The sequence below is a fragment of the Gymnoscopelus braueri genome, assembly GCF_963280865.1.
Source record: "Gymnoscopelus braueri genome assembly, chromosome: 20".
Classification (NCBI taxonomy): Eukaryota; Metazoa; Chordata; class Actinopteri; order Myctophiformes; family Myctophidae; genus Gymnoscopelus; species Gymnoscopelus braueri.
This window is the reverse complement of record NC_137622.1, coordinates 20,711,869-20,730,459: the sequence shown is the minus strand read 5'-3', so window position 1 is coordinate 20,730,459 and position 18,591 is coordinate 20,711,869. Positions and strand designations below refer to the sequence as shown.

The window sequence follows — 18,591 nt, the reverse complement described above, 5'->3', positions numbered from 1 at the left end:
TACAAAATACACTACTAGCAAAACCAGCAGCAAACAAGAGAAGGCATAGGAGCTAATGTACAGAGAATATCACATCTCTACTTAAAAGGAGATTTCACTTTCAAACATGTTAGGGTCATTTTAACGTCTACTCAGGCTTTTTTAAACATAGGCCAAATTAGCAATCTGATATATTTACTAAAAGGCTACTGAGTAAGTATGCCACAGAAAGTACTGATTAATGATTATGAACAATTGTTCACTTTGCAGAACAATGGATAGGCTACTGAAACCACTGTGCTTTCATTTAAAACAAAAACAAATGAAAACATGTTTTTTACGATATTTTTTTAATTTTTGGATAAGCTCACATGTTACACATATAAGATATTCTCTAAAAGAATCCATCATACTGTTCATTTTGGCATGAAAAGAAAATATTGGGCATTTGTACTTAGCAGATTTAAGAATGAAGCAGCACAGTTCCTTACCTGCCTAACACTTACCAGGGACATGTGGAATGAACATAATGCATTGACATCAAGTAGACCTGGATTTTATCTCGTCACTCTACCTGAAACATTTACTTCTTGAGCATGAACCTTACAGTGCTGCAATCAAACAAAGGCACAAAGAAAATAAAATGATACAATTCCCTTTACCCTGACCTCCCCCCCAATGTCATGCCAATATTGTTGATTGGCCCAGAATTGACATGCATTGCTCTAGTTTTTACCCCGGGTAAAGCCACTGGTGTTTTTGTTGGAGCCTACAAAATTGTAGGACATTGTCACAATGCCATGACAAAATTCCCTCTTACAAAAAAAGTAACAGTCTTAAAAATAAAACCAATTTCCTTCCCATCAACACTCCACCACCACCCTATTACAACTCACTGGAAATGTAAGCAAAGCCACATAAATGGCAGACTTACATGAATGAGCATATTGATATTAGACCAATAGTACAGGACATCAAACCTCAATTTGAGATGTGGCATATTTCATGGTGTGCCTGTTATGGCTCTAACACAAGTGTATGTCATTCGGCATGAAGTGCAGTCTATAGATGTGGAACAAGTGAAGCTCATCACCTTCCAGGGGTGGGTTGGAACGGTAGAATACAGTACAGTGAACCAAAGAAACTAGAAATAACTTGGAAGATCACACACACAAGTGCATGCATGCATAGACTTTAACAAAGTCTTAAATCTGTTATTAGTGACAGTAGAGCTAAAACATTCATATCCTCTGTATGAGTGTCTGTGTTCTGCATAATACACCTTTGTATATAGCTATATATTTCAACCTTTAAAAAAAACATGTGACGTCATGTCATTTAAGACAGGATGCGTTGCCTATGTACAATACATTTTACAACTGCAACTGAAATTTGCATTTAAAAAAATGAGACATAGTGTGATGAGAAAGTTCCTCTGATAGTCGGATCAACTCATGCCTCTTCTGCCAGAAGTGTAGTGCGGTTTTCTACTTCACCTTTTATTCTATGCTTTTCTGTGTCTGCCTTTTCTTTTCAATATTTTATTTAGTAAGAATAGAGCCAGTGATCTCTGACTTGACAAACTCCATCCACACTATTGCGCAAAACTGAATACACTGCTTAGATACATACCAGGCCAAGAGCAGCGATTGGTTACATCCTATCTGTTCCCCCAAAGATATGAAGACAGAGAATCAGAAAGCAGAGCAACTGTTTTATTCTCCTCTGCTCAACCAGCGAGCAGCCTCCATGGTAGTGACTGCACGCAGGTTCACAGCATCATCATCTGCCACCCCTTACATGCTCTCCTTGTCTTTCATTGTTCATGGAATGTTGAACTTTCCATACCTGTGCAATTGCCTCCATTCCTGCGGGAGTCAGTGTCCAGTCATTGCACTCAATGTTCTTTCCTCCCTCCCCCATTTCTTTCAAGCTTCCTGTTCCGGTCAGTCTAGTTTGCGCGCACCCAATTTGAGAGGACCTTTGGCAGCCTTGCGCTCTGCCCGCTTGGCCTCCAGTTCTTTCCTCCTCTCCTCTCGTTTCTTCTTGGAGACCTCCGCCTTGCTCAGACCTGGTGGACAGACAAAGACAGGAAGGCAGAATGTTGACAACAGTGACATGAATTATCTGTGGGATATTTTGCAATAACTAAAAACAATCGTATACATGAGACACGTCGAGCAATCGCACAAGTGTGTACGACAAAAATAAGCACATTTTCATCAAGTGACATTCATAAAGTATAAATTAGGCTTACTGGGTAACTTGACACACAAATTCTAAGAAGAGTATGTACATGGACATTTCATAATGCTAACAAATGATTATGTATTGAAATCAAGTGTTTATTTCAACGGTTCAGGTCAGTACTCTGAAGTATAGTCCTATATCATACCATGTTCGTGCACTCCCGGGTAGGCCTGTCGCAATGATTACATAATCGCAATTATTTGAGATAATCGCAATAGTTTTTAGCATAATCGTCATAATCATTATCATGTTAAAAATGTTCATATATTTTCAAACATTTTCAAAAATAGTGGAAAAGCTTATAACTAGATTTGCTATTTCCACTATTAATGTTTTTTTGAAAGTATAAAGTAATTGCCCTGAACAACTTTTGTTTACGATGCCGAAAAGCCAAAGAGAAATTTCTATTGATAATGTTTTAATGTTCAATGACAGAGACACAATTAAATCGTTAATCACAGTTATTTTGAGTGACAATTAATAAAGTACAATTTCCTAATCGTGACAGCTCTACTCCCAGATGACCACTGTACCGATTCAGAAGAAGTTTCACTTGAAATTGAAAAAGGCCTTCTCGGCAGCAGAGGTCCTGAATCAGTGGCGATGAGTGGATTTTTCAATCAAAACGTAACGGAAGACCAATCCAACTGGGTAAAAGCGGAAGGTTTGTTTTTGCCCCAGTTGCATACTCTCAGCCTTGATCATCTGTAAGGAACTCGGAAGGTTTAAGACTGGATCTTTGTAACGCTCTCACTACAGGATAATCTTGCCAGATAATCACCCCCGACCAGGCTTAGGCTAGAACGGGGAACAACCGTTCCGAGAGTACCCTGATTAGCTTGTGGGGGGGGACCACCTTAAGTGTGACTTGGGCCGTCTAACCGCAGCTCAGGATTGTGAGTTCCTGATGAGAGCTGATCATTTTTGGGCGGTGTAGCCGCCCCTATAAGTGGGGTTGGGACACCTCATTCTCTGTACTGTGATTGGCTCATTAGTACACCCCTAGCTGTACTGTGATTGGCTGACTCTATTGGCTGACTCTATTCAGCACTGTGATTGGCTAGCGAGACACATGATGACATTAATAACCTATAAATAGGACTATGGACTTCAAAAAATCCATATTTTTCTGAAGTGAGCTTCCGTCACTGTGATGACCACTGTGATGACCACACCGCCCACTTCACACTGGGTGTGATTTTTTTTAAAGTCTTACCCTGGTTTCCATCCACTGACTCCCAGCTCTCCTCAGCAGCCCACTCTCCTGTTGCCTCTGAGCCCCAACCATCTCCAGCCTTACAGCAAGAATAAAACATGCACAAACACATTAATCAATGACTAGTTGTCTCCGCCGAAGGTGGAGAATATGTTTTCGCTTTGTGTGAGCAAACATTGTTAGCCAAGCTAACATTGGGCAAGCTCCACGTGACACGTGTCAATTTGTTGACACCAATGCCTCTGATTGGCTAGAGGGACACGTGACGAAATAAAATTCTATAAATAGGTGTGTCACTTTTTTGAAGTGAGGTAAAACAGGATCAATCAGACTTGATTGGAACAGTACCTTCAGTAAGTCCAAGTCACCCGTCTGTGCGTGTGTGTTTCCCTCTGAGAACACCTAACATTGGTCAAGCAAAGGCGCAGAAGGCCAAAGCTAAGAAAGCATACTCATCTACAATTGTAACGTAGAAGAGGACTAGAGTTGAAATGATCCCACAACAAAGCCGAACTCTTAATACGTGTCAATATGTTGACATCAATGTCTCTGATTGGCTAGAGGGACACGTGACGAAATAAAATTCTATAAATAGGTGTGTCACTTTTTTGAAGCGAGGTAAGACAGGATCAATCAGTCTTGATTGGAACAGTATCGTCTAGTCCAAATCACCCGTCCGTGCGTGTGTGTGTCCCTTTGAGAACACCTGACATTGGTCAAGCAAAGGCGCAGAAGGCCAAAGCTAAGAAAGCATACTCATCTACAACAGTAACACAGAAGAGGACTAGAGTTGAATTGATCCCACAACAAGACCGAAATCTTAATACGTATTAATATGTTGACACCAATGCCTTTGATTGGCTAGAGGAATGCATGACGAAATACAATCCTATAAATAGGTGTGTCACTTCAAAAAAACGTTTATGTTTTTGAAGCGAGGTAAGACAGTCTTGATTGGAACAGTATCTTCTAGTCCAAATCACCCGTCCGTGCGTGTGTGTGTCCCTCTGAGAACACCTAACATTGGCGCACCTAAACAAAGGCGCAGAAGGCCAAAGCTGATCAAACACAGGTGGAGAATATGTTTTCGCTTTGTGTGAGCAAACATTGTATATCTTTTACTCTACTGTATCTCATTAGTTATTGCTATGATAATATAATTGCTATAGTCTGCTGGCGGAGACTTGTGCTCCGAGGAGCACATTTTCTAGTTCTTAATCATTCTGTTATATTTCTTGCCATTTAAAACACTTTGTAACTTTGATTTGAAAAGTACTATATAACGTTTATTATTCATTTCTCTATCCTTCACGCTCTCACCCCCTGCTTCCTTCTTCCCATTCCTTCCATCAGTTTCTCTCTCCTCCTAAAGCATCTCAAGCCATGACTATCTCTTCCACAATCTTTGAATGTTAGAGTTAGTAATTCCGTTCCAAAAATATTTAACAGGAAGCTGTCATCTGCTTCTTCAGACTGACCAATCACAACAGTGTTTATGAAAATGTATTTTACTTTATTTTCTATTCATTTTCAGAGCATCCGAAGAATAGACTGTTAGGCTGAAACATTTTAAAAATGAGGGAGCCAAATGTCTGAGAGACTACCTGCCTATCATTCCATCTACCTCTTCTTCCTCAGCCTTTCATTTTTCTATTGATCTACCGCCTTCTTCCTCACCCTTCCATTTCTCCCATATTCCATCCAGCTAGAACCTCCTTGCAATCTCCTTCCTCTCTAGCCCAATTCTTGCACCGTTCACACTCATCTTCTTTCTTTACAATCTCACCGTGGTCGTGGTAGCGGCAGTGGGTGTGCTTCTCTGGGATATACTGGCAAACAGGTCATTCTGACTGGCTGATTTGGACGTGCTAGTGCTGTCCCAGTCGTATTCGCTAGCTAGACGCACGCCCTCTGGCACGCCCTCTGGCAAAGGGACATCCTTATTGGTTGTGGTCGTGGTTGCGGTCATGTCTGTCTCCTCTTCTGCCCAGTCATTGCCCCAGCCTTCCTCGCCAGCTGAACTCTGTCCCTGGCCCTCCTTCTCATTGGACCAGCTGTCATCTGCATCCCAACCTGAGCTACTCCAATCAGAGCTCTGCTTTTTCACTGCATCAGCGGACACCCGGCCAGCCTGGAGTTGATAGAGTATTGTAATGGACATTAGGCCGCTATGTGTATGGATGCACCAATAACAATTTTCTTTCAAGTATGATTATTTTTTAGCGATCTGATCAATGAAACTTTGCTTTAACTTGATAATAATCAATGCTACAGTTTTATCACATTGCTGGAAGCTCTTTACTTCAGATTCAGTATTGTGGAAAGTCTCTGTAAATAATATTACAGTATGTAGTCTAATATTGGTTCAAGATAAAATCCACTAGTGGTGCATCCAAAATGCAGTAGTTGTGCTTTTTTAAAATAAAAATGATAGAAAATCAAAACTACACAATGAAGAATTTAAACATACTCCTCTATCATTGGCCTTCTTTCTTGATGACGCCGCTCCTGACCAATCAGCATTCCAATCATCTGGGTCTGCATGAGCCTTCTCTGGTTCCTTGGTGAAAGTGTCAACAGTTTCGGATAAATTAAATTGTGATTATTTGGGGGGCCAACCTGTCAAAATCCTCACGGCCCACACAGGTTGAGAACCACAGATATAAAGCAATGCTCAAATCCTGTGTCCTACCTCCAAGCTTCCCCAGTCTTCCTCCTCGTCCCAGCGGTCTTCTCCTATTGGTTCACTACTCTTCTCGGTCTCTTCTACAGTATGGGATTGTTGGGCTGTGTCAGAGGCCGTGTGGTGAGTCCGAGAGGCCTGTGGTGTTTTGGCTACAGAATCTGTGAGGGATAAAATGCAGAAAGTTAGAAAACCATAGAGGAGATAAGGATCCGGTTGATAATGCTTATACATTTGTAAATGCAAGGTGTGTACATTATTACAGCAAGATATTTACTGTATATACATTGATTGCATTACTGTGAAAATTGTCTCGTGCCAAATTGAGACATAAGCTAATTTAGACTGGTATCAGGACGACATTACTCAGCACCAGTATTGGTACTGGTGTAGCCCTTTTCCATACCAGGGACCGGTGCTTCTTCAGTGGGAGAACTAGGGCTGGAGGCATGGACCGGCTCACTGGGTTCTGCCGTTGTGCCTCCCTCTGTTCCTGGTGCGTTGCGAATCAGCTTGGAGGTCAGTGACGAGACGCCAGTCACTGCCCAGCCTGCCCAGCTGGAAGACGCACCCACAGGCTGAGTCGATGACAGGACATCCTTTTCTACGGAGACACAGAAACAAAAAATAACCATGTGATGTGACTTAGAGTGATTACGTATCTCAAGCAAGAATGAAGTCTCTGCAAGTTGATTTTCATACCGTACTGAAATGAACAAAATCCTACTGGCTTCTCGAATATCAAACAAGAGCTATCTATACATTACATACCTATCTCAGCCAGCATGGCTGGGTCTTCTGATACCGTTTCCAACTTGGACAAGAAACTCCTAATGGCTTTGAAAGCCTGATGAGGGAGAACACAAAGTGAGCAGAATCCAATTGACACCACCAAAAAAAAGTTTATAACAGATGTTTTGTCTCCCACAATTCTAGGTGTTATATGTTCAATTATCTCACTATCGGGAGAGGACATACAACTCACGGATTGCAGCTTTAAATCAAACAAAGCCTTCGATACTCTGTACTTGACATTGTTAGAGTCTGCTAGGTGACTGGAGCACCTGCAGTTTGTGTCACCAACAGATGATGCCAGGCCACTATGTTTTCTTTTGACAAATGATATACTTAAGGCAGGTACAGACTGCAAGACCTTAAAGTGGTCGGGGGGTCATCTGATCGTTAAGCATAACACACTGCAGGAGTTTATTTCTTGAAATCGGCTGTCATAATATCGTTGTGGTCTTCACAACAGGATTGATCCCCGACAAGGACTGACACACTGTAGGATAGTTCACTAGGATGCTATCTCCAGAGTCAGACCCAATACATACATTTGAGTTTATTCCAATTCATTTTAATCGACGTATCCCGTGATATGCCTCTCTCCCTCTCCCTCTCCCCCCTCTCTCGCTCTCTCTCTCTCTCTCTCTCTCTCGCACGTCAATTGCGCTGAAGCAGTCAGTGACAGGGTTGCCATGTCCACTTATTATAAGCGTCTTTAGACCCCCATACAAGATTTGTGTGGATTTGGAAAATATTCCACAAGATTTTTCTTTGAAAATAGCTGCGAAGCGTTGTGAGCTTGTAGATCGGCTATTTTAAAATATCCAATGTATTTGTAAATAGGTTTAAAGTGCTCAAGTGGCCGTTTCTTGGGCTTGTTTTCATAGACATGGTTGCTTATTTCTCTCGCAACATCTGGCAACGCTGTGTCACACGCATGCTGCTGCACTCAAAGACACACACACACACACACACACACAGAGGTCGCTCTCTGTCTCTGTCTCGCTCTCTCTCTCTCTCTGTACAATTCCTTTAAAATAAACAGCCCACCAGGCTCGCTCACTCTCTCATTTTGTTTTATAATGTACAGGACTGGACGGTAATATTGCGGTAGGGACTGTTTGTTGTGGTCAGATCCAGCGACGCCCCCCTAGCCACGGTGGCTGTAATGTGCTCTCATTGGCTGTAGCGTGCATCTCCTCGCAAGGTGGTCGCAGCCCCGTTCATAGTGTATGATATTGTCTGCTGTCCTGTCCCAGACAGAGCTGAATATCTAACATGGTAGTTATCTGAAAACGGTCGGAAAGCCGTCGCAGAGCGGATAATCGCGGCCATATCGTCTCGCGGTGCCTTTCACACACAGCGAGCATTATCTCGCAGATCAAAGGCCGATCTGCGTCAGATCGGGAGGTTTTGTCGGCGAGCGCCAAAAAATGTCGGCGACAGCAATCTCGGACCCAATCTCCTGCAGTGTGTACGGGCCCTTAGCCTCCTAGTTTTAAAATGAACCAGGTGTCTGAGATCCTGTGATCAACATGTGATGCTGTCTCAGAAAAAGGTGAACAGAAAATGTTACTGCATTTTCATTTGTCATGGTGTGTTTTGCCATGTCTTTCTACCTACAAACGCCTACATTTATCACTGTACATTCAAGTGTATTGGGGGTTAAAAGCATATTATGAAAAACTGATGGTGCATATCCAGGATTCAATCCAAAAGGAAAGAGACAAGTATCATTTGAAGAAAGCAAATTGTCCTTGTGAGAATTCAAGTTAATACAAGGAGGATCGCACTTTCGGCCGCCCGGACTTCAGCAATGTGTCACACACTGATGAATGCAATCCGCCACAATGTCTCACCTGTTCCCTGACGTTCTTATCAGGGTCAATAGTGAGTGTGCAAAGGGTGGGCAGGATGCGCCTGGCGCTCTCCAATACGCTGTAGTAGTTGTGTGTGGCAGCAAACCCCAGCACACCAGCAGACCGCGAGGCTGGAAACGGGTCCTTGGTGGCCCGTGAGAAGGCCGAAATCAGCACACGCTGTCGGGTCTAAGAAGAGACGGTTGATGGTATGAGAGTCGAAGGAGAATGTTTTTTTTTTTTTTTTTTTGGTTAGGAGCTGGGTGAAGCTGAAACAGAATTTCTCCCACGGAATCAATGGAATCAATGAGGGGCTACCTTTGATAAAGCTAGCAGTTGATTTATTGCAATTTATAGCAAATGCATATGCATCCTGTTCAGAGGGCAGAACATAAACATCATCCCTTCTATAGGTTTAAAAACATGGCAGAGGACCAATCCTATCAGTAAACAGAGGTAGGGCTGTTTTGCCACCATTATGGACTCGTTATACTTGACTGGATTAATGCAACAACACACCACTTTTCAGTTTCTCCTCAAAGGAGGAAAAAAAAAAAGAGTAGAAGGAAAGTATTCTCAGCCTGCTCATGAATGACAGTTATTCAGTGTGTTTGTGTATTTTCGTGGGCTTTACCCCAGCATTGAGGTAGGGTGCAATCTTTCCGAGACAGACGGTAGTGTTGCAGCGAATGGGACCCTGCTCGTCTTTGGCCTGCAGCCTGGCAAAGTGCCGCATCAGCTCCTGGTTCAGGTTGGTTTCATTCAGCTTGGGAGCCAACAGCAGCATGGACTGCAGGATGGAAGATGAGAACGAAAAAGGCAAGTTTTAACACTGAGAACGGACCAGTTATCCCAATAACACACGGTATTAATCATGAGCAGGAAGTAAGGAAATTGTTCATTGTTGTTGTATAATACCTTTACAGTCTGTTCTCTGATAGCAGGGTTGGTGTCTGTGAAGCCATGGACAACGTGAGGGAATATCTGAGAGTTGACTGCTGCCTCATTCAAATACTGAATGAACTGTTCCATCTGAGGGCGAGAAAGTATAGGGTTTAAGTGGTTAACTCTGGGAACAGTTGACCTGAGATTTCTCAAGTTCATAATGTAAATTATATGACTCACTGGAAGCCAGTGCAGAGATGTGAGGATTGGTGTCAATAAAAGCAGTTACAAGATGGTAACGTCATGATCATTCGCAACACGTGCCCCCTGTCTGACCCTGTCCAAGTACCTGTTGCAGCAGTCGTATCCTCATGGCTCGGTCAGTGGAGGAGAACATCTTAACGATAACAGGAATGATCTTCTGTTGGTACTCCTCTGCTGACAGGAATTTCCCCACCTGGCAGACAGAGAGAAACAGCGACATAGTTATAGACAGAAAAACATAAAAGTGAATGGCTGTGTGAAAAGGGCACCCACGACGTCAGCATCAGACATGAAAGGTACCTTGACCAAGCGGCACCATATGATGCCTTGGGAGTGAGAATGCGTTGGGTATCCTGGTCTAAACTCTGTCTGAAGCATACCGACTGTGATATCAGCTCCTGTTCATGAAATTATGCAGATATTTTGCAGGGGGGGGGGGGGGAAATATAAACAAATAATTCAAAATGTTATAAATAAATCAAATTGAACTGTTACCTTGAAAAGAGGTGTGAGGACCACAGCACCAGCATTGCCAAATTCAAAAGCAGTGAGCAGCTGGGGCAGCACCTTGTGTTTGCAGAAATCCTCTGGGAAAGAGTCCAGGTTATCGCTCAGATCCTGGAAGAATTGCTGCTTCTCTGCTGGGTCCTTAATCTGAACACACACACACACAAAATTGTGTTTAGCTGGCTGCCGGTTTTAAGTAAAATAATAATATATCCATAACCATATCACCAGAGGACTATTAGTCAAATACAAACGCTGAGCAAATGCGTTTAATAATAAATCAACAATTGGATGAGCAGTAATTTTCTTCAATTAAAATGAAGACAATAGTAATTGTTTTTGGAGCCAAAGATTACAAAATGTATTTTAGAACAAGATTTGTTCTACTGTATTTAAAGAGCCATCCAGACCTCCTCAGGTCGTGTGGGACAGGTCTGCTTTTGAACATGGGGAAGCAGACTTCAGTTTGTATTCACAGTATTTGTATTGCACTCTCTTAATTTAAAGCTCTTAATATCTTAATACTTAGTGTTCTATGTAAAGTATTTGGAATTGCATTGTTGTTAAAATGTGCTATACAAATAAACTAGTTGCTAAGCTAGTTGGTTTTGGTTGTGAAGAACATCCTGGCACATATCTTTTTACTGTGGAGTGTGACTTCACAGATAGAGTGTGAAAGCCACAGTTGTGTGTGTGTGTGTGTGTGTGTGTGTGTGTGTGTGTGTGTGTGTGTGTGTGTGTGTGTGTGTGTGTGTGTGTGTGTGTGTGTGTATGTGTGTATGTGTGTGTGTGTGTGTGTGTGTGTGTGGGGGGGGGGTCATCAGTAGCAGACCTGAATCTCCTCCAGGAAAAGGTTGCTCTCCACAAAGCTGTTACTGAGAAAGCCACCGGGGGCCCTGCAGTTCTGGAGGAAGCGGGCAGGGTTGGGCCGAGCCCGTGGGTTGGCCCCCACCAGCTCACAGTAATGGGGAACCAAGACTTTGGGAACCTGAGGACACCGAGTAAACAGAAGATTAAACAACAGCACTATTCACATGTCCTCAACCCTTTACCTAAATGTTTTCTGATAGTCGCACAAATCCTAAGCAGTTGTGCTAATTGCCTTTACTTATAAGAAATCCAATGGCCCAGGGTAAATGTACAAACTTAGAACAAAATTAAACATTTAGTAGTCAGAACAACAGTACAATCATTGTTCCAGCAGCAGTGCTATGAGCAAGAAAATGGTCCCATGCCTCTCTAATCAGAATTATTTCAATCAGATTGAAGAAATATTGTCCACGTAAACGGTAAACTCTATAGGCTACAGATGGAACCAAAAGGACCCGTAATTAACACATTCCATGCCAGAGTTTAATCTCATAATGTACTCACCAGTGCCAGCGTTTTATTGTTGTTTTTTTGTTTTTTTCATGTCGCCACAGACCTCGCTAAATAAGTTAAAAGTGCGCGTTCATTTGGTTCTAAACACACAGCGGATCTGTGAGAAACGGCCAGCGAAAATAGTTTCCAAATGCGAGCCGCCATCTTGAAGATACAGTGGATCAACGCTAAACAGTGATCAGCGAGGAGAAAAACAACAACCGAGAAAATCGAGTTTTAAACAGGATCCCAGACAGGAAGCGGATACGATCGAAAAAAACGGAACCCGAATAATTCTGTTTCCGACCGGAAACCGGAAACGGAAATGGATCAAAAAAATTCGGAAAGTGCACCTGGGGCAATTTCAATGGGAATCGAAAAAACCGGAACCCGAATAATTCTGTTTCCGACCGGAAACCGGAAACGGAAATGGATCAAAAAAAATCGGAAAGTGCACCTGGGGCAATTTCAATGGGAATCGGCGGTTCGCGTAGATCTACGCGACTGGCACGCTGCGGCTTTAAATAGGTTCGCGTAGATCTACGCGACTGGCATTCAATGTGTTAAAGGTCCATTTGGTTCCATTTGAGGGTAATAGATAATGTCAGTAAATACATACAAAATGACACATTGTAATTTAGAAATTACATGAGCTCCCCACGTAACGCTAGTCCTGTGTGAATAGGGCTTTACTCAATGTGGGCAACAATAGCCTAGGCCCTATGTGTACTATGACAGCATGGAATCAGCTTAAGAGTGATGGCCTATGAGTTAATCAACAGGATGTGTAGTACAACATCAGCTGCTTTTGGTGTGTCATACCTTTCCCAAAGAGCGTAAAGAGGATGCACGAGGGAGTGGCCCGTTGAAAACTTCCCAGATAAGGCAGCCCAACCGCCACACCTCCCCTGCCCTGGAGAGCAAAACACACACACAAATTAAATCGCATGGGAAGACATAGGTGATGAGCATGTGACATTATGAGAATATCATGAATACGTAAAAATTGTACTCTGGCTGTTCAGTGTCCCATTTCCACTAAAATGCATGTTCTCCGTCATTGTATTCCTTTTTCTCACACTCTTGAAAAGTTTTGTTACTCACATAATCCCTCTCCTAACCTCATCCTTTTTACTCTCACTCTCTCTCACCATTTCTCTCCTGTGTTGCTGTTCGGAGTCTCTGGCGGGTCATATCTCTCCATGTCAGGATATACTGCTTTAGGGGGTGGCAATGAGGCCCCGCTGGGATCCCCTTGCTCTGGGGACATGTGGTCAAGGGCACCAAGCTTCCACTCACCTGCCCGATCCACAAAAACAGCACACATGCCCAGGTTGTTGTGGAGCAGGTGGCAGTCATTTATTAGGAAGCTCAGCGCTTTCTGCAGGTGCATACAGAAAACAGGGGTGAGTGGTCAAGACATGGCATTGTGTATTTGAAATACAATGTGCATATCATACACAGAGAGAGACATCAGCAATGAGAAAGCAAATAGATTGGAGAGTGGAGGTGCAATGAATGCAGTTTGGAGTCGGAGGCAGGGCAATTGCTTAGGGAAAGAAAGAAAACATGACAGATAGAAAAAAACAAAATATACAATGGTTCCTCTGCTTACCACAATCTGGTGCAGTCCCCAGGACACCTCCAGCTCCCCAGAACCCCCCTTCTCTGCCTGGGCCTTCAGATGGCTGGCCAGAGGGGTGACCTGCTCAGTCACCAAATAGAGGCTCTTCTCTGTCTACAGTAAAACAAACTATATTAAAGGTTATTCAATTAAACACTGGTCCATTATAGCTAGCTGTGGTCATTTGCTTGCCCCTCAACCATCATTGGCGAAACAGTTTGGGTGGGGCCTTGTACACTATTAAAATAATTGATGTTTTGAATGTTTCTCCTGCAGCCATGGCCACATGTGCGCCTACGCCAGCTACTCCAAAACCTTCCGGACTCCGTCGTGATAAATGTGGGTTTTACGGGAGAGGAAATGCTTTTGAATTTATTGTATATAATGTGTTATAGGGCAGTGATTCTCAACCTTTTTAATTTCAAGGTCCCCCAGTTTGATATGCATTAGGCCATGGACCACAATTTAATTGGATTTTTACCTCTGGGACTCTGTCAAATTAAATCATCAGTGTTAATTTAGCTCAGAGTTGTAGACCCATATGGGTCTATTTGGTAGCTATCAATCAACTGGAACCCACCCAAGGACACCTGGGGGTCCTTGGACCCCATGTTGAGAACCAATGCTTTAGGTCAGGGGTCTTCAACCTTTTCAGGCCAGGGACCCCCAAACTGTTGGGGAGATGGAGCAGGGACCCCCTACCTCGTAGGGTAGGGGTGGCTACCACATATATTGTATAATTATGTATAAAATTGTGTTTTATATGTCTAAACATGAACAGGGTTGCCTGCTCCAACGCACCTGTCCCAGTAGTTGTGCAAAAAGGACCTTTCTCTACAAAATTATGTATAAATATACCATGTTATTGTGCATTGTGCCTCCATTTATCTGTTTGCTAAAATATGGTGGATTCATGTTTAAAGATAATTTGAAATTTTTGGGGGAAAAAAAGGAAAAAAAAGTTTTTAAAGTTTTTAAAAACAAAAATATTGTTTAATCAAACAACAATTTTGCGGACCCCCTGCAGTACCTCCACGGACCCCCTAGGGGTCGCGGAACCCCTGTTGAAGACCTCTGCTTTAGGTAGAGAGGTTGCAACTGAGGGTTTCTTCCTCACCATCCATGACAATGTCACAATCCTCTGATGAACCTACTACTATATCTAGGAGGCTACACAATTACTAGCATTACAGTGTAACTACTGTAGCTAGTATTAACCCGATTTACACGACAAGACAATAACCAGAATCATACTCACCTCAAACTTCATGGCAATATACAAAGAAAAAAGTTAAGTAAAACTGAAAACACTGTGGTTACCTTAAATTAAATGATTTTGCCCTTACTACCAAAATCTTTACTAGACTTAGACTCTTTCAAAAATAAAGTAGTACAGTAAGCAACTAGGCAAGTTTACATTTCAGACAATGGTACCGAGTGTAGATTGTAAAGATGCTCTTGCTCTCATACTCACATCCAAACCATCAACATAGGCCAGAATGTTAGGGTGCCGGAGGGTCTTCATGCGTTTGAATGCTGCCTTGGCTAGCTGTGTCTGCTGTTCTGTTCCTTGGGCCCCGTCGTACACAAACACAGACACCGGCTCTCCGTTTGTCTAGTGAAAAGATTTGAAAAGAATCCCTGAATGTGATTGCATGTGCTTTTAGCATTTTTCATGGCTTGCGACTTGCGAGTTAGTAAATTCCAATTGAACAGATTCCAGATCAGGGCACAGAAAGAGCTTGGATTACCGGAATTTATTCAGGATGAAGTGCACAAACAAAAAAGTAAAGCTATACTCCCCAGCCAACTAGTTAAACTAGCTTGCTCAGTGAAGTGCTTGCTTGGTTATCACTGCAGCTAGCTCTCTAGGATTATGTGACTGAATCCTGGACTGTCACTTTTGTCACAGACAGTCCAGGATGCAGCTCCTTCATAGAATCCTGAGCGTTAAAGGATGGTTTCTTATAAGTAATGTTGTGCATGTGAACAAACAGGCATAGATAGCCTTGAATCAAGACTATCATGGATGTATTTTATCGATTTTGACATTTGCATATCATAGATACGAAAGTAAAAGTCAGACTCGATAAAATACATATATGATAGTCTTGATCCAAGGCCAAAACAGGCACAAAGTACACGGAGGCCAGTCTGTGATGTCAGTCATCTATGACGTCATACCATTGTCAACACTTGGGAGGCCAGTCTATGACAGTAAAGAGCACAGCTGTGACTGTGACGCACGAAGTTGGAGAGTTTGGGATTGTCTCCATAATTTGGACACATCTGTCCAGAGTGACAGACAGACACAAACTTCAACTTGATTATGTAGCCCTAACAATGACAATGTAGTTAGTGACACATCAATTAGGCTTTAATTGGGTACAAGATTATCCTGTTGACATTCTGGTTTAGTGCTGGGTGACGTGGCGAGAAGGACGCGTCTCCCAGCGTAAACATGAAGTCATGAGCTATCGTCAAGAAGGCAAGTAACCAACAAAATAGTCGGCCAGTGAATAATATCATGTGTGATGAAGGTTGACAATACATCGACAGAATAAATGAGGGAGAGGCTGACATATGTGTTGAATAAACAAGTCAGCTGCCACGTCCAACACCTAAATAATACTAGCCAAAGAGGCCTCTGCCACGAAGCTAGCTAGTTCCGTGTGTTATGCCGAAATTGGTGACCTGTCGAATTATGTGACGACAAATATCTACACTTGATATCGAAATTCAAATGACAGTATCAGCCTTTTGTATCTGGAAAACAGGTCACCGTTTTACATCGTACATTTATAAAAGGGACTAGCCTTGGCTCAAGACTATCATAGAAGTATTTTATCGATTTTGACATTTTTTACGAAGGTAAAAGCCAGACTCGATAAAATACATCTACGATAAGTCTTGATCCAAGGCTATAAACGGACAGTAACAACAGCAAACCCAAACCGACATGAGGAACTACATAACTCTCCAGCTGACTCATTTTGGTGTAAACAGGGTTAGCTTGTTGACAACGTTGACTGTGGGTCTTTCGGCAGCAGCAGTGCATTGAGTTACCTTTCTCTTCCCTCGATGAAGTGTCCATATTCCAGACACTTCTTCGGTGTCTGGCAGGATTTCATAATTAAAGTCTTTGACTGGATCCCTGGCAAAAAAGGACCACATATCTTTCCTCCTCCACACCGCATCAAGCACATACACAAAAAAGAGAAGAATATCCCCCGAGCGCAGTAGCAAGCTAGCGGTGCACAGTGCACACTTGGTAATAGTCCGTCAAAACCTTCTGCGCAGACTTTAGTTCCGCTACTTATTCCATGATAAAGTAAAGCCATTTTCATGTAGGTAACCATCATTAAATGTTAAAAAATGTCGCACTGTCAAATATCATTTGAATTTAGGCGAGTTAGCCATATCAAGTTTCTCAACAGACGCTAAGATGGACGGGCCTTTGCCCATTTCATATGCAGATAAAATAAAAAAGGGTCAAAATTCATTTTGATAACAAATAAGCAGTGGTGGAAAAAGTACTCAAATGTTTTACTTAAGTAAAAGTATCGATACTGTAATGTAGAAGTACTACGGAATTCAAAATTTACTTGAGTAAAAGTACAAAAGTATTGGTATCAAAATGTACTTAAAGTACCAAAAGTAAAAGTACTAAATGGTTGAAAATAGCAGATCTACAAGCTCACAACGTGTCGTGATGCGACGCGTTGTGAGCTTGTAGATCTGCTATTTTCAAATAGCCTAGGTATAAAATAGGGCTAAAGTGGTTAATGTATGTTTTATAATGTAATAATTTATATCTGCAAAGTAACTAGTAACTAAAGTTGTCAAATAATTGTAGTGGAGTAAAAGTACAATATTTGCCTCTGAGATGTAGTGGTCGTGGAGTAGAAGTAAAAGTACTGAAAACTGGAAATACTCCAGTAAAGTAAAAAATACCTCAAAATTGTACTTAAGTACAGTACTTGAGTAAATGTACTTAGTTACTTTACACCACTTCGGAAATAAGCAAGGCACTGTAGATTATTTTTTAAATCAGTTCACACAAACAACTTGATTTTGATTTGACCCATTAACTTGATTTTGATTTGACCCATTGATTTGACCCATACATTAACTGTATGGCTACAGTTTTATATCACTGTAGCCATACAATGTTCTTCTCCCATATAAAACGTATATGTTTGAATTATTTATCCAACATCTGTGACACTCATCCAGATTCAGAGAGGTGAAATGTGCTGGCAGTTGAGGTTGGCTTTCAAGTAGCTAACTTTGTGACTGTAATGGAAAGAAAAGAGGGACAATTTATGTCCCCCCCCCACAAGCCAATACATATCCCATTCAAACTGCTCATCTATGGAACAAAACTACAAATATGGCTCTCATTTGCCTATTAATTCACAGTATAAATCACATCAAGCTACTGTCATATAAAGTGTCCATTGGCATATTGCTGCCTCCCACTGTTGGTGTTAAATACTACCCATCATTTATATGTAATAGGCCTACCACGTGTTCTTGAGTTGATGCTGCCCTTGTCAAAATTCCATATAGGATTTTCCAGTGTTCTATTAGAATCAGATTATTAAATTCCGATAAGAATCCAATAGGATTTTTTGACTAGGGTGTAACAAAGTGGTTCTCAAACATTTAAATTTCATGGACACCATAATTCTGGGTGTGCACAAATGGAACCAAATGGACACTTACAGGGTTAACACTTTCAGAGTTAAAGGTAGGGTAAGAGATATTCCTTTGTTAAAATAAGTGTGTTCAGTAACAGGGGTCTCCCTGTCTCTCCAGCTCTTTAATAAACAGAACATGCATTTTTTCAGGTCAGGATTAACCTTGCGTCACCAGGCTTAGGCCAGCCCAGGATACCAATTTTATCCAATCAGGAGGGAGAACTCATAAAGAATACAGGATAAACAAGTGAAATAGGAAGTGATGACACAAAGAAATTAGCAGACAGAATTGGAACTGGAACAATATAAAATTGAAGCGGATAAATTGGTACTCTCTGCTGATTGGTTGAAAAGTTTCCACTCATCTGAAAATGTATTTTCTGTTTATTAAAGAGCTGGAGGGTGGGGGGACCCCTGTTATTGAATAAACACAATGAATGATATCAGAATATAGTGCTTTAACCTTTTAACAA

The 18,591-nt window shown here is 41.9% G+C and overlaps 1 protein-coding gene across 1 annotated transcript; it reads right to left on the bottom strand.

Annotated features, from left to right (window-relative positions):
* Positions 1–318: 318 nt before the first annotated feature.
* Positions 319–16,669, bottom strand: scyl1 (SCY1-like, kinase-like 1). The gene is made up of 18 exons (XM_080416407.1): positions 16,482–16,669; positions 14,890–15,030; positions 13,407–13,529; positions 12,943–13,172; positions 12,614–12,704; positions 11,262–11,417; positions 10,418–10,576; positions 10,008–10,115; positions 9,692–9,805; positions 9,408–9,563; positions 8,774–8,962; positions 6,900–6,975; positions 6,535–6,732; positions 6,138–6,289; positions 5,916–6,005; positions 5,232–5,576; positions 3,446–3,524; positions 319–2,050 (listed from the first exon to the last, which is right to left on the bottom strand). Exons 1-18 carry the CDS (start codon positions 16,587–16,589, stop codon positions 1,926–1,928), a joined length of 2,640 nt encoding a protein of 879 aa, XP_080272533.1. The 5' UTR covers positions 16,590–16,669; the 3' UTR covers positions 319–1,925.
* Positions 16,670–18,591: the final 1,922 nt, after the last annotated feature.

Bases quoted from the DNA above. Each gene is read 5' to 3' on its own strand.
- scyl1 (XM_080416407.1), bottom strand. From the start codon at position 16,589: ATGTGGTCCTTTTTTGCCAGGGATCCAGTCAAAGACTTTAATTATGAA. The intron at 13,530-14,889 runs GTGAGTATGAGA...GTTTTACTGTAG, and splicing joins CCTATGTTGATGGTTTGGAT to ACAGAGAAGAGCCTCTATTT. The intron at 12,705-12,942 runs GTGAGAGAGAGT...TTTGCTCTCCAG, and splicing joins AGCAACACAGGAGAGAAATG to GGCAGGGGAGGTGTGGCGGT.